The sequence below is a fragment of the Lineus longissimus genome, chromosome 4 (genome assembly GCF_910592395.1).
Source record: "Lineus longissimus chromosome 4, tnLinLong1.2, whole genome shotgun sequence".
NCBI lineage: Eukaryota > Metazoa > Nemertea > Pilidiophora > Heteronemertea > Lineidae > Lineus > Lineus longissimus.
In genome coordinates this window covers 24448514-24470164 of record NC_088311.1, presented here as the reverse complement: position 1 = coordinate 24470164, position 21651 = coordinate 24448514, and the positions used below count along the sequence as shown (strand labels likewise).

At 44.3% G+C, this 21651-nt stretch overlaps 3 protein-coding genes across 19 annotated transcripts in view; 1 reads left to right on the top strand and 2 right to left on the bottom strand.

Annotated features, from left to right (window-relative positions):
- LOC135487032 (dedicator of cytokinesis protein 7-like) overlaps window positions 1-3721 on the bottom strand; it is a 30589-nt gene extending 26868 nt beyond the window's left edge. For all 17 annotated transcript variants that reach the window (XM_064770298.1, XM_064770308.1, XM_064770303.1 and 14 more), the window contains exons 1-8: window positions 3680-3721; window positions 2786-2930; window positions 2401-2576; window positions 1665-2094; window positions 1293-1378; window positions 987-1053; window positions 572-721; window positions 161-398 (exon numbers count right to left, since the gene is read on the bottom strand). In XM_064770298.1, the coding sequence (XP_064626368.1) occupies window positions 161-398; window positions 572-721; window positions 987-1053; window positions 1293-1378; window positions 1665-2094; window positions 2401-2576; window positions 2786-2930; window positions 3680-3720 (1333 nt within the window). In that variant the 5' untranslated portion in view covers window position 3721. The remainder of the gene's footprint in view (window positions 1-160; window positions 399-571; window positions 722-986; window positions 1054-1292; window positions 1379-1664; window positions 2095-2400; window positions 2577-2785; window positions 2931-3679) is intronic.
- A 128-nt stretch (window positions 3722-3849) lies between these two features.
- Window positions 3850-11192, top strand: LOC135487031 (uncharacterized). The gene is made up of 3 exons (XM_064770297.1): window positions 3850-3969; window positions 4163-4754; window positions 5031-11192. The coding sequence occupies exons 2-3, from the start codon at window positions 4186-4188 to the stop codon at window positions 10972-10974; spliced, it is 6513 nt and encodes a 2170-aa protein (XP_064626367.1). The 5' UTR covers window positions 3850-3969; window positions 4163-4185; the 3' UTR covers window positions 10975-11192.
- A 974-nt stretch (window positions 11193-12166) lies between these two features.
- On the bottom strand, window positions 12167-21651 carry LOC135486479 (adhesion G protein-coupled receptor L3-like). The gene is made up of 17 exons (XM_064769278.1): window positions 21589-21651; window positions 21030-21302; window positions 20450-20524; window positions 20060-20231; window positions 18993-19627; window positions 18103-18206; window positions 17750-17929; window positions 17395-17572; window positions 16642-17086; window positions 16278-16401; window positions 15843-15946; window positions 15345-15601; window positions 15025-15158; window positions 14240-14334; window positions 13700-13826; window positions 13072-13215; window positions 12167-12637 (listed from the first exon to the last, which is right to left on the bottom strand). Exons 1-17 carry the CDS (start codon window positions 21611-21613, stop codon window positions 12332-12334), a joined length of 3378 nt encoding a protein of 1125 aa, XP_064625348.1. The 5' UTR covers window positions 21614-21651; the 3' UTR covers window positions 12167-12331.

Genomic DNA, 21651 nt, shown 5'->3' with positions numbered 1-21651 from the left:
TGAAAGATGACGTAACATAGATATGGTGACAACATCATCTACAATTAACAGGTATTTATAGAATAACACGGGAGAAATAGTTGGTTTGAATCTTCTCGAACGAACAGACACTTTCTCAATGCCCTTACCTTTTCAGAATGCTTATTCAAACCCAACTCACCTAAACTATTTGTGCTTCCAGCCTCAGTGCGATCCGTACTAGCTTCTCTCTCCATGCTCGTCGTCCCAGTGATCACATTCAGCAGATGGATAGCAGTCCACGCAAACGGCATCCTATATTTGCCAAGCTTATCACAGAAGTAGGCAGCGTTCGCTCTGATTTTCTCTTTGTTCTTCTCATCTTTCATATACGGCTCTGCACACTCGCTGATGTCACCTTGTTGGAGCACTTTCTCATACTGAAAGGAGATGCAAAAGTAAGTGAAGATCTTGGGGCTCAATGCAACAATTCAGTAAACCTCACAACCTCATGCAAGATCGTTAATCTGTAATAAGGTTCTATGATTGATGTCGTAACCTGACGACACACTCCAAGGCATTGAAAAGAGAATACAGGACGTTTAGAACTTACCCGGACAACAAGGAAGAGGTCGGGTGATGGGTAGGTGATACTGAACACACACGATCGGCTCAGGGTTGAAACGTCTTGGTACGGCACATGTGTATCCAGCATCTTCTTCAGATATTCAGGGTTTAGATCGAAGTAGAAATTCTCAGACACCTGCAATGATAATCAAATATACTGATGATCACGAGAATGCAGACTCAAAGTTCGCTAGGTTCGACCTAGTGAAACTGACACATCTCTCTCGTGATCAAAGGACAGGTGTTCATGTGACCTGAACTTGCTTCACCCTATCCAAGTGAGACACATAAGTTCCTTGTAATGGGTTCAGAACTTTTCATATCACTTCCAGGAAGATTACACAAAGCAGTCCTCCACAATTTTCATTTAGAAATGACGTCTGCTTTGATGACAGGTTTACCTTCTTCCTCTCCTTGGCATCATACACGGCCATGCTGGCAAATATCGGCTCGATTTCCAAATCAAATCTGAAAGATAAGAGAAAGGAGCATTGGTTCAAGAACAGGATTACTGGGAAACACGGTGGCACAATGGAAGAGCATCCCACTTGTAGTCAGACAGTCATTGGTTTGAATCTAGGCCAATGCCAGTCGGTACTTTCAACTGTGTGCACTCCTTAGTTTTTAGAAAAAGGTTTTTGGATTAGGCTTGGTTATGAATGTCAACAGTTTGAGACAGTATAGTTGAACAACTATGACAGACTTACTTTACTTGTAGACACTTCACAAGGACTCTGTGACCAAAATGTTCAGCAGGAATATCTGCTAACGGGCGCTTTTCAATCATCTCTTCCTAAACAAGAAAACGATAAAACATTAAGTTGAAAAGGCTAAATTTACTCAATGATTTCAAGTTTTCCTACAAAAATCTCAGTCAAGCCACTTCTAACAGCTTCATTTTAAGTTGCAACTGTGAATTAAACCCAGATTATTTTTCTCTTGAGACGAAACAGCAGATGAAATTAACAAGTCTATGGTAGAAATCGCAAGTGAAATTGACAACTCTGCGAGAGAAATTGCCCGGAACGTTGAAATAATGAAATGATCTCTCAAGATCTCGAGATCTCCAAAACACCAACCTCTTCTTGCAATGGAAATAAGCAGAGGAGAGCATCCTGTCGATCTTTCATCCGCTCCTCAGCATTTGCCGTATCGATTTCCTCAGGGATGATCCGTTCAAGTAGATTCGGCAGGAGTGGATCAGCCTGGGAGTTCTTCAAATCAAATATGCTACTGGCCCAGCTACTACGAGGTGTATCATTCATATTGATGGACTTCCTTCCATTACATGAAGTTTCCTCCCCATTTTTCTCCGGGTCCTTTTCAAGAATGTCGTCGTGGTCGATCTCAAATTCTTGCCGTGGGATCGACTTGAGGACTGCGTTCTTTTCATCCTGTCTGTCTTTACCGCCGTAGCTGGAGCTGTATATCTGATACCTTCTGTTTACAATGGTGTAGTCCGACGTATAGCACTGGATGCAGTCACGGACATGAGCATCAGCCTCGTATCTGGAAAGGTAGACATTGAAATACAAAGCACTTACTATGCACCTCACAGTCACTCCAAGCCTGACCAGGTGACAATATTATTAAGCTACAATGAGTATTACGCCAAAAACAGAAGGAAGTGGAGAAGAGTGTCTGACCTATGCCCTGGCTACGCTGAAAGGGGATGAAGGTAAAAAATACTAGTAAAAAATAAAGACACCATGGCAATAAACAAAGCACTCTTAACTTCTATGTTTGCTACTGTACTCAGTAGCCCTTCTTCTAAAATCACAAAATAGGTTGACAAATTTTTGAAAAAGTACCCACCCATGTTCTGGAATAATGGGAGCAATGGTGCGACACTGTTTTGGCAGGAGTTTGACCTCGACATCATTTGGCGGAAACTCCAGCAATTCTCTCATAGAATCCTTCTCTATCGAAGTCTGGTGCTGAACGACAAAGTCTTCATAGTCTATAGGCTTTACTACCTCGTTGATGGGAACCTAAAATAAGTTGAATTAGTATGTAAGGACACAATATAGACAGACGTCAAGGAATGTAAAAAAGTGTCATGCTAAAGGATCTAAACTCAGTATAGCATTGCTTCAGGTTCAATGGAACTGCTTTGGTCTACATGTTTTTCCTCCAAATTCGAACAGAGCTCTAAACTACATTTATACTGCACGTAACAAAATTTGAAGAGAACACTTACAGCAAGCGACAATGCACTGCTAAGTGAGATACCACTGATGCTCTTCGGAATATCTTTCTCGTGTTTGTTGAACGATCCATCCTTGAATGAACCATCTTTGAGATAAGCAGACGATATCTGACGTCGCACTTCAGCTGCACCTTGTCTGAAAAGAGGATGATTTGTATCATTGTGAGAAATAATGCTGGTCTTCACTTTCCAATACATTATACATTTGTAGGAATGGAATTAACTGCCATGTTGACACAATCTACATGCCTATAAAGACCTAGGCGACATGCCAAGTCAACGACTGAAGATGAATTCCAGAAGGCGACATTAGTCCTACTCAATCAGACTTGGTCTATCTCTATGAACAATGGCCTCGAAATCATGGTGGATGTGTGGTGTGGGTACTGGTTAGGGGTGGTAGGCCTACCATACTGGTAAGTGGACCTGGCCAAAGGCCAAGGCCAACGTAGTTAGATCAGTGCCAACTGCCAGTGGCAAAGTCTTGGACGCAGTGACAAGCTCATTTACAATTCTAACTGCAAAATAACAACGTCATTGATGGCTAGTAACACTGGCAAGGTTCAGGATCAGGATGGATCCAGCTGGCCAGGGGATGAAGACTTGATGGATGCTGATGTAGTCAATGACACTGTCAGTCTGACTGACAAAGTGACATGACATGCATGACATGATAGGCCGGCCTGCGCCTATGTCATACATATGTGATGGTGAACTGTCAAAAAATCTGGAAAAGGAAGTGTGGGGATGGGCCTTGTTCAATCAAAGATCGAAGGATTTTCCTTAATGTTTTCAGTGATTTCCTTATCTACAGGTATTGATTGTTCTAATGGGTTCATAAAATCGATAAAACGAGCACTGTATATTCCTTTAAATAGGACATACTTATTGAGTTTTTTGGCAAAAGCTCTCTGATCCGACGCCATAATGAAGGTCTGTGTGAAATACGTCACCGGATTGTGTGTTCGGCCTTGTTGGAATCGACGTTTACTTTCTCGCCTCACAACCAAAACATTTTTTCACGGCCGATGTGGAATTAGTTCACAGAGGTTTATGAAAAATTATGAAATTATGAAAAATCTAAAAAGAATTTCCTTTTTTTGTGATTTTTTTCACTGCAAACTCATAACTGGTTGACTGTTATATCTCAATATTGCGTTGACGTTAATATTTATGTAATATTCTTTTGGCAAGATATTGTTTTACAGTTGTTTACTCTACAGATAATAGAGATTTTGTGTTCCGAAATTGGTGGAATTTTCGTTTTCGTATCACATAGGCCTCTGCCCAAAACTTCAGAATTGTCATGATCTCATGACCAGAATAATGGCAATACCTTTGTGAATATAAAATCTTCTTTCATTTCAGGAGTGGTCTTGTAAAATCAGAAGATGGAAACGATCGACTTCCTTGCCTCCGTCAAGACTGAGGTCCTTGCTCAAGAAGATGAAGAGTTCCCAGTTATTGACCTCAATCCACCTCCAGATGCAAGTCCTGGTTATGTTGTTGCAGCAGAATTACTTGGCGCCCCCATCGCGCCAGTCGGCATCAAAGTGGAACAAAATACAATAGATGAAGAATCGACAGTATGGAATGTTGCCTTTTCGAATGAAAACACTGAAAATCCCAATAACGTTTTAGATGTCAAGGAAGAGTCACTTTTCATTGATGAACAGGAAGATGGCTCTGGTCCCGGCGATCCTGATTTCCAACCGGTATCAGATAATGATTCAGATGATCTTACAACCTACCCAGTCCCAGATCATGACTACACCCCAATGGCAGGTGTGGACCCATCGAGATTGACTCATATTGAGATCCTTGACTGTCAGCAGGACAAGAAGAAGGGCTACAACTGCCCACACTGCCTGTATACGACTCGGAGGTACCATCATTTCCAGTCGCATATCGTGTGTCATTCAGATGAGAAGCCATTTCACTGCAACCAATGTGACTTCAGGTGGGTACTAGTATTAGTATTGAGTAACCACCACATGTGCTATTAGAAGAATCACGTATTCATGATGACATCTCTAATGACTAGGCTCAGTGGGGTGCTGTCTTGTGTAATTCACTTGCTTACGGTACAAACTATCTAATTAACTCATTAAAGCAATTTAACTCATCAGATGTTTGCTCAAATGTATATATGTATTCATTCTAAGCCTAATGTCATAATATTATCAATTATTTCTTCACTTGACAGTTCTCTCAGATATTATTTTCTCTGTTTCAGGACAGCGCGAAAAATGGCCCTGGTGACCCATTCAAGGTACAAGCACTCGGATGTGAAACTGAAGTGTGGACAGTGTGAATTCACCACGAAACATTCCAGTTCACTTAAGTTACACATAAGGGGGCACGCCGAGGAAAAGAACTTTTCATGTCCGCGGTGTGACTTTACAACAAAGAATTGGCCTTCTTTGAAATCCCATCTGGTTCAGCATACCGATATTAAAGCTCTGAAGTGTCAGTATTGCGATTTTTGTACAAAACATGCAGCAAGTTTGCGCTACCACTTAAAGGTTCATGCGTCTGAGCGCACATTCAAATGTGATGAGTGTGATTTTACAGCAACAAGTGCGTCAAATCTTCAACAACATAAACTCCGCCATACCGATGTTCGGCCTTTTCAATGTGAACTGTGCGGCTTGAAATTCAAGTCAAATCCAAGTCTTAAACATCATGTTAAATCTGTCCACCTTAATGTTAAACCATACAAATGTAAGCTATGTCCGAAAAGCTTTTGTAATAGTGGCAACTTATATCGGCATCAGACCGTGCACGGTGGTTACAAGAAGTTATTTGAATGTCCAGAATGTCACATTGAGTTCACCTTGGAGTCGAATCTAAAGCGTCATCAGAAAAAACATGAGAACCCGGTGAGCTACAGGTGTCGTTTATGCCTCCGGACTTTCACCGAGCTGACTAACCTGTGCCGCCATATCAATACGGTTCATTTGCGGGCAATACAGATACCTTGTCCGTACTGTAACAAAACGCTCACCACAAGTACGACCTTGAGGGGGCATATCAAGAGATGCCATCCAGAAAGATGGTCGGATCATAATGGCAAGTTGGAAGTAAACAAGTTCATGAAGAAGTCTGCAGTTACTAAAAACTCGCTTGTTTCGAGTGAAGCTGGGTTAGCGGAAACAGTTGATGCAGGAGATGAAATTTTGAATCCCGGTGGTAGAAGGCGAACTGTGCTTCCAAGAAATGAGGCTGAGTGTACCATTATTGAACCGGATTATGATGTTGAGTTGATAGACACGTTGTCACGCTGTGACACATCTCTTGAGGTGACGAGGAGGAACAAGAAAAAGATAGGAATTGGAACAAAAACACTCGCAGGTCCAGGACCACCAATGAGGAGAGGCCGACCTCCAAATCAGGATAAATCAAAAGCTGTTATTGAAGGAAAGGGAAAGCAAATGTCTAAGTTAGTAATTAGAAAACCATTGACTCTTGCGAAGAAAAGTAAATTAGCCGCAGGTAAATTCATCAGGAAATCTATGCAACAGGGCAAGGCTATAAAAGCAAAAGGGAAGTCCAAGTTTAATTCAGGTGGTCTGTCGGGGACCCTGAAGAAAAAGAGAGGTCGACCTGCTGAAGTTCCAAATGGTACAACTTCTTCTGGTAAGAGTGGAAATGCAAGTGGTCCCGTGAAGAAGATAAAAACAGACCAAAAGAACGTATGGTTGTCTAAAACTTCTGCTGGTAAAAAGAGGGGCAAACCGAAAAAGACTGAGGCTGCAACGGTGGAGCGGGAAGATGGTTCTGAGGAAGACTTGTTCGCAGCAACCACACCTCTTGATGCAACTCCAGGCACTAGGAGAGGAAGGCCTAAAAAGTCGGCTGAAACACCATCATCTGTGGTAGTGGAGGAATCTATCGAGGCTGACGAAAGTGACGAATCATTCCATGTTTCAAATCCATCTCCTTCATTGACTACATTGGATGAGCCTGTGAAGAAACGAAAGGGTCGACCGCCAAAAAGTTGTCCTCCAGAAACTCATTTTTCAATATCAAATCCATCTCCTTCATTGACCACTCTCGATCAACCAGTGAAGAAACGAAGGGGTCGACCTCCGAAAAACCGTCCTCCAGAAACGGTCAGCATTCCTGAAGCAGACATTGTATATGAGGCAGATATTCCTGTTGGGTCGACATGTGGGGAAATTCGCACTGAGGGGAGGCATTCAGAGAGAGAGGGATTGTTTCGTATGATGATGCCTTTGACAGCGGATGGAGAGGGAGCTTCTGATGAACAGTCTGGAGACAATGATTATGAAGAGGTGTCTGCTGTTGAGAGCGTTCCAGATGCCGACCACCTTTATGCTGCCCCTCCAGAAACGTCTGTCACACCAGCTTCCCATCCTTCCATTGTAGAGAATTCTTATGCTCAAACACAAGCAGACAATGACCCTGCTCTTGCTGCAAACAATGTTGAAACTGAACACGTGTTATCTGGTTCTCCGGTTGAAGTTAATATGTCCATATTGGCGTCGGATAGCCTTGATCAAATTAACAAAGTGCTTGCAAAAAGCCCTGTCGAAAATGAAGTGGTACTGGTAGTGAATCCTGCTGAAACTGAACCATTGTCTTCCAAGAGTCCTGATGGAACTAAGTCAGCCTGTTCAGAGAGCCCTGCTGTTGACTCAGACCTTACTCCTGAATCGGGGGTGGCACCTTCAACCAGAGAAATCCCCCCAATTGAAAATGCTGTGGTGACTTCCACTCGGCCAGGAGGTGATCTTTCAAATGACGTAGAAGAGGAAAGAACCTGTTTGGGAAGTGAGACCAGAAGTGAGATGGGCCAAGTAAACCAAAAAGAGGTTGGCATAACGAAAGACACCATCCCTGAGGAGCAGTCCAGTGTAATGGAGTATTTTGGGCTCCAGAGGAAGCTGACAGAAAGTGAACAGCGTGACTCAGAAATGCCAGCTAGTGTTCATGCGGATGGCGCTCAACTGGTTGGGGCTGGTGAGTCGATTATAACGGGAACTCAGCAAATAGAAAGCCCTGATTTTACACTTGGAACAATGCGAGAGATCATCCCAGGTATGAAAGGGTACGAAGGAATCTCTGGCCTGCTGCGGCAAGCAATGATTAGGAACAAGATAAGAGGCAGGCCGTGGATAACAGGAACTGCCAAAGAACGCCAGCGCTATCTCCAGGAGAAAGCGCAGATGGCTTCCAAGAAAGCCAAGAGGGGGCGACCACCTAAAATAAAAAGACCGGGTCATCCAAAGAGGAGCGAAAACAGGATAAAACCGCAGCCAGTTAATTCTGACACCACTAGGCGTCTGGGTCGTCCCAAAGGAAGTAAAAATCGGGTACCCACTAACATAACTGACAGTTTGAGGAAATCTGGCCGTCAACCAAAGGCCAGTCAAAAAATGCTTGAACACTACGAGTCGAATTCTGGTGATTTGTGCAATATTGTTGAGAAGAGGAACCTGTCTGAAAAGTTTCAAAAAATGATTGATTCGTTGATTAATAAGGCAGACGGCGATCCAGAGTTCTCTGATTCTGACGCTGGTGGGGCAACTATTTCCGATGTTGGAAAGGGGAAGGTGAATGTCAGGAAGTCGAGAAGAGTTCTAAAAGCGTCTGCAAAGAAACAGGACATAACAGAGGAGGTAGAGGGATTTGAAGAAACTGGGAATTCTGGGTCAGATTCTAAAGATGAAGGCCCGCCATTGAAGAAAGCTCGCCTCGCAAAGGTCAATCAATCACCTAAAAGAGGAAAAACCTCTTGTCTGGTGTTTTCTGCACGGAATGCCAAAGGGCAGAAGTCTAGTTTGACTACAAGAATTGAAGGGGTGTCCTCAAGGAAAGGTTTGGTGTTGAAGACAAAGAAACAGAAGCGTAACAAGATTGGTAATGTCAAAATGGGAGGCAGATGTTCACCAAGGGGACGTAGCAAAACACCAAGGAAGGAAAGATGTGACAAAGGCATCAAGCGTGTTCCACTCCAGTCTAGTTTGCCAAGGAAGGAGCAGTGTGATAAGGGTCTTTCTAAGGGACTGCAGAGGAGCGATGGATTTGGGCCGGTGAGACGTAATGAAGGTATTTTGCATGGGCTACTGCACTCTGACAAGCCAAGGAAGGAGCGATTAGACAAGGGTGTGAAAAAGGGACCTCTTAATTCAACTACTCCAAGGAAAGTTCATTGGGATAAAGGTTTGACACGCAAGGATAGGGAATGGGAGAAAGAGAAGCAGATGACACAAAAATCATTGAAGCAGACGTCAAGACAAACATCATCTGCTGCTCGTTCATCTGATCAAAACTTCTGCATGGTTCCAATGAAGGATTTTTCCATGCTGCTGCAAACTGCTGGAAAGGTTGTTTACGTTCTGCCCGCTGATTCTCACTTGGGTCGACTGGCCGCTGCGAGTAACTCTGTTATGTGTTTGGTGCCACAGAGTGACAACGTTGTCATTCCTTCAGGCGCGATCCCGGTACAGGCTGTTTCGAGTGCATCCGTGAGTGAAACCATGCCTTCTGCATCTACTAAAGATCATTCTGAGCCAGAGACAATTGAATCTAGTGAAAAGGTTAATTCAGATCAGTTTAACCAAAAGTCAAGAAAGGTGAGATCAGATATAGGGCAACCACGACAAAATGGTTCGTTTCGTTCTTTGCATGTTAGCGATTCGGAGTCTCATTCTGGTACAGGTTCTAATGTATTAGATGGCTCAGTTGTGAAAACACCTAGAAAAGTTCGGTCGGATAAAGGAATACCTCGAAAACAGAGTAAAACTCCAAGTCAGGGTATTGCATCTCATCTTGTGACTGTTGCAGGTGCTCCTTTGGATATGAATTCAGGTCAAACAAAGATCACTGATATCAAAAAGCGGAGAAAACAAAGGTCGGATAAAGGAGTGCCACGAAAATTTAATAAAAGTCACAGTCAACCTGACCTGCAGCCTGTTCATTCTGAGGCTGATTCACTGGCTAACCCGGAGTCTCATTCTGCTGATGAGCACAGCGGTATCGGCATAGACCCAAGAGAGTGCCTCAGTTTTAATGCCAGTAGTCGGAAACCTCGAAAGGTCAGGTCAGATAAAGGTATACCAAAGGGATCAAGGAAAAGAAGTAAAGGACCTCATGAAAAAGATATGGGTACAGTTATAAAGAAAAAATCTGGACGACCAAAGATGATTCAAACTTCCAAAGACGGTGTAGGGGATAGTTCTATTGGAGGATCACCAGTGGTTGTAGGGACTTCGCAAGGGAGTGATTTGAAAAATGTCTCCAGTGCTAGAAAGGTGGGGAGACCAAGAAAGGTTCAAAAGAAGTTTGATGAGCAGGAATCTTCTGTCGATTCACCGGCGCATTTTGAAGATTCATCTAGGGGTAACCCAGAATCAACTTTAACACTACAGTTTTCAAAAAGGCAGAGGAAGCCTAAGGTTGATATGGATTTTGTTAATTTCGAGGATGCTGAGTTACAGGAAAGTGGCTCTGAGCAAAATTCCTCCAAGATTCATGAAAAGGAAACAACACTGAAAGAATGTTTTGTTCCTGCTGAAAAAGTCGTCAGAAGGAGAGGGAGGCCGCCTAAAAATACCTGTCCAGAAACTTCTGGTGGAGCGGCAGCAAAGTGGATGAAAGTTACGATTCCTTCTGATGGAGTGGTTACCACAGACTCTTCTGGTAAGGGAAGAGGAAGAGGAGTCAAGATGTTAGCAGCAACTGCAGTATTCTCGCCCAGCTCGGTGAAAAAACCCATGACTAATAAATCGAATAAACACACAGCACGCAAGTCATTTCCACAAGCCAACAACGCACTCCCCACAGGAACTAGCCAGACTAGTTTGCTGTATTCTGACATTTTCCCCGGGGGTGGCATCCCCGTGCCAGTGATGGAAAGAAACCCTGTGATGTCACAACGTGCTCATGCTGGTGCCAAGATTCAAACTTCCACTGTCTCCGAGGCTGATGAGGCTGTGATTGCACTTGCACACAGCGATCCCTCGGTTAAAGGGGAACTAATCTATGTTGACCTGGTCATGGACCCGTCCTTGGCCGAATCTCAACAGTTCACATACTTATCAAGTGAGACAGATGGTTTACAGGGGACTCCAGTGAGAGGCATTGAGGCAAAACCACAATCTGTTAAGTATGAGATAATTGAAGCATCCCATCTGCAGCCTCTTCTTGACTAGAGTGCTCTTATCTTCAGATCATGATTATCAATGATCAGAGATATAATGATTTTGTGTTCAATAGTTTAGTTGTTGCATCGTTATTAAATAACATCATGAAATGTTGAGATGGTCCCTTGAAGATGATATTAAACTTTGTATGTCTTCATCGGTTGAAATTGCAACCGGTGTAGTGGTCAATAATGTAAAATTTTGTATTTTCTGTCAATAAGTGCATTAAAAAACGTGTATTTCACAAGTGTAGTTGAATTGCTTTTGTTTATTAGTCCAAGTGGCAGTGATGTATGCTGGTAACATCATCATGCTGTTTAGGGTTTGGTGTCTTATGAGCTTGTGACTTCGAGGCTGCTGTTCTTGCTTCAATGTCTGTTCCCTGGTAGACTCCAATGCAGTCCATGTCGTCACCCTTATCGTCTTTCCTCCGGGCTCAGGATGATGGCTGGCCACTGTGTCCGGGGTGTAGTTCCCTGGTATAACCATGAGATCTCTGGCGGCCGTTCAGATGGAAAGGAAGTCCACTATCCGTTTGGTTGTGACTTAGTCCTGGTCCGTTTGGTTGTGACTGTTCCTGATAAGTGTGAGGATATGTGTCGCATATGGTAACTCGGATGTGACTGTCTTCCCTGTTGTAAACATGTTTGTGGTTGTGATGTGGCCTCCAATGACTCCGTAGAATCTCCTAGTTCAGGACACCCTTTGCAGAGACAAGTGTTGTCCTAGAGTCTAGTCCTGATAACGGAGGTCAAATTGAATGGAATTTACCGACTGGACCAAAATTGGTGTTCTTAGAGAGGGTGACCGGCTAATGGTCTTAATCTGGAGGTCGTACAGATAGCACTTAAGTCATGCCGCTGTGTGGTTGGATAGATCAGTTGGTTCAAATAATGACTGCTCTCATATGACATCATGCGTCTCCCAGTCTTGTGTTCTTCACTCGGGAGACGCTCATGTTTTAGTTTCGTTGTCTTCAAGTGGTTGTGACATCCTCTAGTAGACCATGGTGATGACAATCAAAGCTGTCACGACTTTTGTTAGAATGCAGCGACATTCTTGACACAACCCAAAAAACAAGAACCCGATGTGACAGATACACTGTGGATGACCTATATGGATATGAATGGGTCCGATTATCTCCTTCAAATACGTAACAGGGCATCAATCATGAGACAAAAATATATTTTATTGCGACCTCAGTATTGTTCATGTACAAATAGTTTTCAAATGGTTATCATTCAATAGTTCATCATCATGGTGAGGTGGAAGGCACATTTCCTAAAACTCCGTCTGCAGAGGCTTCAACCACGACTGGTCCATGCTGACTGGTTGTGATCTGGGTTAGGACTATGACATCGCATGGTTAAATCTCCACATATATGTCGTCAGTCCCAACACGACTGATGTAGAAAGGGCTTGAATCATTGCAGGTGCCAACACTTATCATGCTGATAGCGCTTATTGCGGAGACAGAACGTCTCTTGTTTTCATTCTCGAGACCTGAAGACTTCTCACTGAGTTCGGAGTCTGTTGTCTCCAGTGGCACATCCGAGAACCTCCTGCTCTCCCTTCCAATCCCAGGAACTATCACCTGCCGTGTGGACTCAATATTCTGGTCACTGGAGTGGGTGAGATGACGCCCTGCGACTGACGGGTTTGAGTTCCTTGCCTGTCAAGAAATGAGAACAGAGGATAAGAGATTTATACGAGACAATGCCTAACTGTCCTACTTCGTCGACACACCCATGCCAGACTTCTATATGTATCATGCTTTCCAGGTATGGTTACTAGCATATGAGCTTACGCACATCCATCTAGAAGTTGGGCAGCTTCTGTCTTTAGTCACAACGGGCTGACCTAGGGTTACAAACTGTATTTACATCCCCCTCAAAACTGCACTATCCCATGGCCATGGTGACATTCGCGCCAATATGCTGTCCCTAAACAACTGATCGACATCCGTTTGATTGGTGGAAACCAGATTGGCGGCGACAGTAAATTTCAAACCGTGATTTGACCATGCCGATCAACCAGCGGTGGGTGAAAGAAGGAGACTTAAGGACAGACGTTCACTGCCGGCAAGTCGGCATGGATTTGACTTACTCGAGCAAGGGAGCTGGTAGGCGCCGTGTTTGATAACTTCTTCCTTATGAACTGCCGACATAGCTCCGATCGTCTTGCCCACCTCCTAATCTGCTGTAGCACTTTATCATTTGTGGCGCATTGGAAGACGAAAATAAACAGACCCTGAGAAGACAATGAGAATCTGTATAGAAGTACACTCGGGTGTAGAGGTAGAACATGTCCCCTGGGAGAATTGGCCGACCCTACTATATTCTGGTAGATTATGGTACATGGTTCTAAAGTGGCCCAGACCTATAGCTCAGTCATTAAAGCGCATGATAGAATCATTTGTGCCCTGGACATACTATCCCGGGACATTTCAAACTTCTACACCTGATAAGTATTATGGTTCAAAACCGCCCTGGACGTATTTACTCTCCAAGAGTGTTCCGATGTCGGGGTTCATCGATGAAAAAACTAAAAGGCCCCCACCTACACAGTCATGACAGTCTTGCTGAGGTAAAAATCGGACGTCGAAGTGAAAATCACGACGGAAACAATGTGCGCAAAACGAGCTGTAAGCTATATTAAGCAGGTTGAGATCATATACAGAGACAACGGTTCTCCTTATTCCATGAACAAGTTTCGAGACGCACTTCCATCTTACCTGTGCTGAGTTCAAGATGGAGAATATGTAAGCGAATACAATGGTGCTGCGTCCAAGGTAGACGAACCCGACCACCCAGGTGAGACCGAGCAAGCAGAGGAGGACCAATGCTCCTCGCACCGCAACCCTGGAACAGGCAAAGAATGTGCTGTTGAAGATAAAGTACTGGGCATCTTCCAACTTCAAGTTATAGCCTCTTACTTCTTATCTTTTGCTTGCTTAAGAAGAGGAACTGAGTTTTGTTTCACGACTTCAATGCACGGTTGTGTCAACTCCGATATTGATGGGATGACACAAACGTTTTCGCCGATACCAGCTTCACAGCTTCTCACAATCAGAACAAAAATCTCTACCTAGACTCGACGTGTCAATCATCCGCCACGCAAATACCTGGCAGACAACGGGAAATACTCCGTTCGAGACAAGCCTCCGACAAGTCTAGTCGTGGGGCCAAACCGGCTTTCACGTAAAACCATTCTGAGGTTGTCGCAACTTCCTGAAGTCACTTTCAAGCAAATTTACATATCAATCAGTACAGACCCTAGTTTTTTCACAACGGTCTCTCCATGTTTGTTCGTCCTCTTCCCATTATTGTAAAGGACTCTGATACAGATCCCAAGCACAACCATATTCGCCTGAAAAATGGGTGCAAATATGTACCAGCAAACGTTTTATTATCTACAGCTCGAATTAAAAATATATAAACTTGCAATATAGATCTGCGGACGCAAGACACAACCGTTTAAAAGTAAACTAATCTTGGAGTGCATGTCTTCCAATTGAGCTGCTGCCACTCGGCTTGTCAATCTCTCTATCACCTGTGCACAACTGACAGCTCAAAATCCCGTCAGAAGCAGGAGAGTTTGAAAATCTAACTTTTCCATACACGCCCCCCTCTCGTTGTTCACTATGCGTCAATAGACATACAAAGATCAATGAAACAGTGGTTAGAGCGTTGGGCTCATAATCAGGAGGCTGTGAGTTTGACTCTTGAATAGATCACCTCTGCTTTACCTCAGTGTCATTTAGCAAGATATCTAACCCTACACTGCTACCCTCAACTCAGAAGTGTACATGCGCACCAGCAGAAGTAAATAGCGTGATTGTGTCTTCGTATGGGCAAAAATACACAAGCGAGCCATGTATTCTTGGTACCAGGTATACCTGGGAGGTTGACCTACGACATGGGCCTGCATGCTAACCAGAGGGAGTGATACTCCCAGTCGATTAACGCTACGGAATCCGGGATTAGCTCTGGCCTCATGAGGCATTAGCAACTCGGGCCAGCATACTTATTATCCTGGCCATACGCAAGTGTTACTCACCATTGTAATAACAGCAACTGGACCAGCGAAGGCCCAGATGAGACCCCTTTCTGTGCTTAACCAGCACCTTGTCTCTGTCCCGTACCCCTGGGGAAGGACACTCGCTGAGATGGCGACTAACATGAGGGGGATGCCTGAAAAAGTGGACGAATAATTAGTCTCTTTGTATATCTGGTTTGATGCCATCTTTTTTTAAACTTTACCAGATCGTTTCGCGAAGTTTCCCCTTTGCTTGTTCTAGCTCGAATGATTGACAATGTTTGCTGTGACATGCCAGCGTTCATGTTCTGACAGAGTCGTCCAATCCTGTTTGATCTTACCATATCCAGCAAGATAGTACCACAGGACATTGGTTTCTCTGGACCGGATAACCCGTACCACCATCTGGTAGATCTCAATCCCTTCCAGACACATCCAGGCAAAGGCGGCAAGAAAACAGTAATGGAGGCTTCCAGCAATGATACCGCAGACGACTCTGTTTTCTGTCCTTTCTACGCCAGCTATAAACAGGATCTCACCGAGACAGAGGTTGATGCAGAGGTTTCGGTGGATGGTGTTCCGTGGACACCAGAGTTCTCTGAAAGAAACACATGAGGTATTATGACATCTGATCAGGAGTTCGATTCCCTTCCTGACGATGTTGTTCTTGTCACGTTGAAGCTCCAAGGTTTGGTATTGCACTTGAAGCAACAAAACGAATGGGATCAACAGATCTGAGATAACAAGTTATAAAGGTGAAGTCCCGGATAATGTTGCTGACACGATGTCCTGACGTTTTGTTATGATGAGACAAGCGAAGTGAATAGTGAGTTTCTCACCTGAATATGGAAAATACGATGATAGCCATTGTCAGACAGATGATCGATACGATGCAGCCAAGGTATGTTACGATATCGAGGGCCAGGCGGTCGGGAGGCGAAATCTACAATCAAAATGTAATAGATATAGATGATTACGAAGAGATGAGAAGGATGTGTTTACGGGTCTGATGCAACTGTTGTTCGAATTCCTTGTGAATTAGACGCACGTTGTTTGTAAAGTTTAGCAATGTCAACGCATTGAGGGTCAAGATGGAGTCGTCAGAGACATGAAGGTAAATAATCTGTTGGTCAATGAGCGAAAGTTGACAGGTATTTTGAACTGTCTGACATTTCACTATAAAAATGTGTTTCAAAAAATACGATAACAAAATTTCTGGCATGGAGTTTTTTACAGCACCAGAGAAAGTTGATGGTTTAATTTTTGTGACATACCTCCTCAGCACTGCCATAAACATCCATGAGAATGGCGAAGTTTGTGAGGTGATCGCAGGTGCAGGTTGCATGGGTACTGTTGGTGGACACCAGGGCACAGCCCTCGCCTGACCAAACGCCTGATCTGAAAATGGAGACAGTTTACATTTTGCTGTCATCTTGAAAATGAAAGAGGATTTTCTGACTTCTATCTCTCAGTTGACTCAATTGAGCAACAAAGGGCGTCCCATGGAAAATGAGAAGAACAGAAATCGTCTATAGGTTGCCCTTGATATCACTGCATGGTGAGCAATAACAGGGGGACCTGTATGGAGAAGTGTTGGCCACGACGCTATTCAAGCTAAACTTATCACACAAAACTCACTCTGTCCGATTCTCCCAGAACACACAACCACTGCCGTTCTCTTTCCACTCAACCTTGTTCCACCTCATGGTGTAGTGTATTTGTTTCCTGTAGGAGTTCCCGATTATGCCGTTATGGGCGAGAGTGGCCGTCAGAACAGGGCTGTTGCTGATGATACTAGTGTTCCCCTTCGTATCATCAGTAATCAAAGACTGTATATTATTGTACAAGATGAACACAACCCTTGGCCGGTGCATCCTGGACGAATTGGTAACAACTCTCGAGGGCTTTTCAGTTATCTCGATAAGGTCTATCTCTTGGTTACCGCCATTGACAGTCGTGTAATCAACCACGCCGGTGATATTGAGTTCAGCCGCTACACCATTGATAAAATCCGAGTGCCGAGATGGGAACCGTGCTGTCACCATTTCGGGATGCTCCATTGGTAATTCCATCGCATCCAAGACTGAAAAAGAAATGAAACGCAATGGTATTGTGCGGTGCTCAGATGAATCAAAGTAAATGTAATCAAATGTAGCGACAGGGTCATTTTTGCTTCATGCATCACTCTTCTCGTTCCATTTAACCACAGGCCTTACGAATTTATCACCATTTGACGTGATGCCGTTGATCACGAATGTCTTCTCCAGAAAATTCCAGTGCCGATCAGCGTTAAGAGGAACTACTATCAGCTACAAAAGAAGATCCAATTGTTCGACGACGACGACGCTCTCTCTGCATGATATCTTAGGGTAACCAGGGAACATTTCTTACCAATTTGGGGCGAGTTGCTGAAGAATTTATTCAAATAAACATATTGAAAAAGTCCTATGGCTTTCTCGAGGTTTTCCATCAACTGCACAGCACACTTGGTGCGGTTTATTGTGGGTATTCCCTTCCATTGAGCTAGACAGTTCGGACCGAGGAGACTGTTACTAATGTTCAGGTTGGCCTGGAAGGAACAAGAGATCATTGAGAAAACGAACGTGTGAGTGTGAGTGGACCAACGTTTTAATGCTTCAGCCTGCTTCCTGACTATAAGGTTGAGTCTCACTTTAAGGAGGGAGACAGTTCAACTTGTAGTAGATAAGGACCGCTATGACCACGACAATCTTTCTCGTGTCATTACCTCAATGGTCTCCATCTTCTCTACAAAGGTACTCTCCTTAGATGCCAACAGGCTCTTCTCGTTACACTTTTCTACGACTGCAACGGCAAACATGATGTCACCCGCGGCGAAGAATTCCTTCTCCAAAAGTTTTCGAAGATCTTCCAATACTTCCCAGGGATCGAAAACGTCAGTAGAAATCTGCATATGAAAACAAACAAACACATGCAATATTGCCCGACACAGTTGTTTTTTTCTTGCGCTAAAACGGTTCAGTCACGGTTAATGTATATGTGATCTCGATTTTTTTGCCTTGCAGCATTGAGCAGAGTTGCAGTGGATTTGGATGTGCGGTGGTTGAGAAAACGACTAACCTGCATCATCAATGCCTCAGTCCATTGACCCATACACCGGGTCATGTCTGGCTCACCCTCGGGGACGTAATGTCCTCTATCGTCACAATACCAGACGGCTTCACCTGGAAAGACGCAGTTTATTAAGCAACATGATACCACATGTTGGCAAATGTTTGTGAGATCTGATACGAAATTCTCGTTTCCCAGGTCTACTCATTTAATGAAATCTTGAGATGTACTAAGGAAGGAAATACGGTACCGCATACTCCTGTTATGAAAGCCTTTTTAACGTGATATGACCCGCCTGTGGTGAAAGCCTTAAAACGTAACGGCCTGCCTGTAGTGAAAGGCTTTGTAACGTAACGGCCTGCCTGTAGTAAAAGGCTTTGTAACGTAACGGCCCGCCTGTAGTGAAAGCCTTTATAACGTAACGGCCCACCTGTAGTGAAAGGCTTTGTAACGTAACGGCCCGCCTGTAGTGAAAGGCTTTGTAACGTAACGGCCTGCCTGTAGTGAAAGGCTTTGTAACGTAACGGCCCGCCTGTAGTGAAAGGCTTTGTAACGTAACGGCCTGCCTGTAGTGAAAGGCTTTGTAACGTAACGGCCTGCCTGTAGTGAAAGGCTTTGTAACGTAACAGCCAGCCTGTAGTGAATGCCTTTGGAATGTACATGTACTTTATTTTGTATGCTTGTAATGAGAGCCTTTGGAATGTGATACGGTCACGAGTATGCTTGTAATGAGAGCCTTTGGAATGTAATACGGTCACGAGTATGCTTGCAATGAGAGCCTTTGGAATGTGATACGGTCACGAGTATGCTTGCAATGAGAGCCTTTGGAATATAACAGTACTAACACGGTGTCGCCTATGCTTGTTATAGTGGCAAATTAACTATCGACGTCGACTTACCCATCTTACCCTTCGGACATGGCATTGTAATCACCTGGCCTCCCTGCCATCGCGGCCACAGCAGTCCCATGACTTCAGTCATATTGCAGTATATCACATCAACAGGTCCCTCTGTCATCAAAAGAGACAGGGTCGTGGTGGTATCTGATGGAGTGCTTGCTGATTCAGTGATCACCGGTACAGAGTCTGAAGGAAGGATGATTTCCATTGTTGACACACTGATATCTATCGTTGGTACAGTGATATTTTCCACTGTTGGCTCTATGGTTGACATAGTGATATTTTCCACTGCTAGTTCTATTGTTGACGCTGTGGTATTTTCCACTGTTGGTTCTGTTGTTGAGGCAGTCATATTTTCCACTGTTGGATCTGTTGACGGAGCCATATTTTCCACTGTTGGCTCTACTGTTGACGCAGTTATACCTTCCACTGTTGGCTCTATGGACGACACGATGTTTGGAGTGGACACAGTCATGCTTTGGCCAGACGACATCGTTGATGATGTCATCGTCATTGCCGTCTGGTTCTGCGGTCGACAGGACCACCTTATTTCCACATTCTTCCTTTTCAGAGGAAAGCATGGGTTTGGAATTTCGTCATCTAGCATAAATTTGCATTCGGCTCTGCCGTTACACCTGAAAATAAATACAACCACCAAATGTATACCCTTATTAGTTGTTACTTATGGTCTTATCAAATCCCCATTAACTTGGTGTCCCTAACATAACGACTTCTCGCAACTTTCTCAAGCAAGAATTTTGGGCTTCCGCACAGCTACAGGCATTGGATAAATTCTATGAATTCTTGGCCAATACTGCCTCAGCCAATCAGGAGCTCTAGGCTCCATGGGCCACACTGTCTCAGCCTATCAGATGCTCTGTGAGCTCCATGGCCAAAACAAGCATTCTTATTGGTCAGTACCTGATCGGAAGTCCTAAATTCCTGCCTGAGGAAATTGGCGACAAGACTAATGTCTAAAGTTATAACAAATTATCCCAAACTATTATGCAAATATAGAATCATGAGGCAAAACTATTGATGTTCCCCATACTCGTCTGTTTACCTACCATAACTTGACGTAATACAAAGCAGTGTCAATGAAGCACTCACTGTCATCGTTGGCGACATTCTCGAAGGTTCTCCCGACGCTGTAGCCATAGAAGACGTATTCAACGGATAATGCGGTGCCAGGGGGACAGGACAAATGAATTTCTTTGTCTCCGGTCGACACAGTCAGCTCTGAATGAGAAGGTTTTGCCATGGAACAATGAGATGTTAAAAAAATTAAGCCTCCCCTCGAAATCAACTGGGTTTAGGGTCGCTGCGTCGCTGCGCTTTTTTGTCGTGAAGACGAAAGTCGGGCTCAAACACATCAGCTTCCAGGTTTTGATGATAGCTGGGCCTCTATTTACCCTAATACCCGTCCATTGGATAGAATAAATTGCTTCTCAACTTACCTGTTTCGCCACGAGATGGGTCCTCACAGTGCGAACCATGTTGCCTCACACCAGGGCACTCACACTGGAAAGCAGCTGGAAGTAACCACATAATAATGTTGATTTCGACATTATTCGTGGCAGTGCCCAAGGCGTACTGTTCGACAATGTTCGATAATCATGTTCGATGATATGTAGAGCCCCCCCCCCCCGAAGTACAACATTAGGACAGACTTTGGGAAGGGCTGATCGCAGACACAAGGTCCGGCACAGATTTTCTGTCTGTTTCTAAATGTTTCCTCTCATTGCTAGGAAGCTCTGGAAGACAGAGTGAAATTTTCTATGTTTCTCCGAAAGATTCGTTAAAAACGGTTCTTCCGTCGCACCAGGTTAGAGCTCACGTGCTCTCGACCCAACAGCCTGTCACGTACGGTTTTCACATACTAGACGGAATTACCTGACAGGCCGTACCGAATTGTTGAACAGAACATTAAGACAAAGACACAGATAAGTATATCTAAGCGTTACATTATAAAAACTCTTCATCTTCATTATCATCAAACTAGAGCGAACAATTAGCAACAAAAGGTTGCAGGCTTACTATCTTTGGTGAAAAACTGTGACGCCTTCTTTTCACAGACGAAGTATTTCCCCTGATTGCATGGAGAGGCATCAAAATCTAGTCCCGTCCCATTCGTCGTTGGCATCACGGACAAGCAATGTGATCCATCGACCAGTGGCTCTGGGGCCTGATGGTTAGACATGGTCCAGTTAACCGGGACTATGCCTTCCATGGACAGCCACTGCCATGCGCTGGACTGCATGTTGTAGATGCCTGAAGTCCACAATACAAACGGGCCGGCGATCTCTGTTTCTGAAAATAATGACGTGATATGATGACGGTAATGAAGTGCAAGCGACCGTCGCCAATGTCTTCTCTCACTTGCTGCTTCCCTCAATTCTTCACCAAGACCAGCTGCCGCACCATCTCGCCCCACTGCACCAAGCCATCTTACACGTGTCCTGCTCCGTCTCCTCTTGCCACCAACAATATCATTCATATAGTACTGATCCCGGCACAGACCCACTTGACCTCTCCACGTCGCCTTGGTCTCTGCCGCAGAACCTGTCGTCGAGAGACTACTACATTATACACCTACCATATGGCGGACGACTACGAGCCATGTCCGTGAGCCTAGCCGAGATGTAACTTGTTTTCTCGG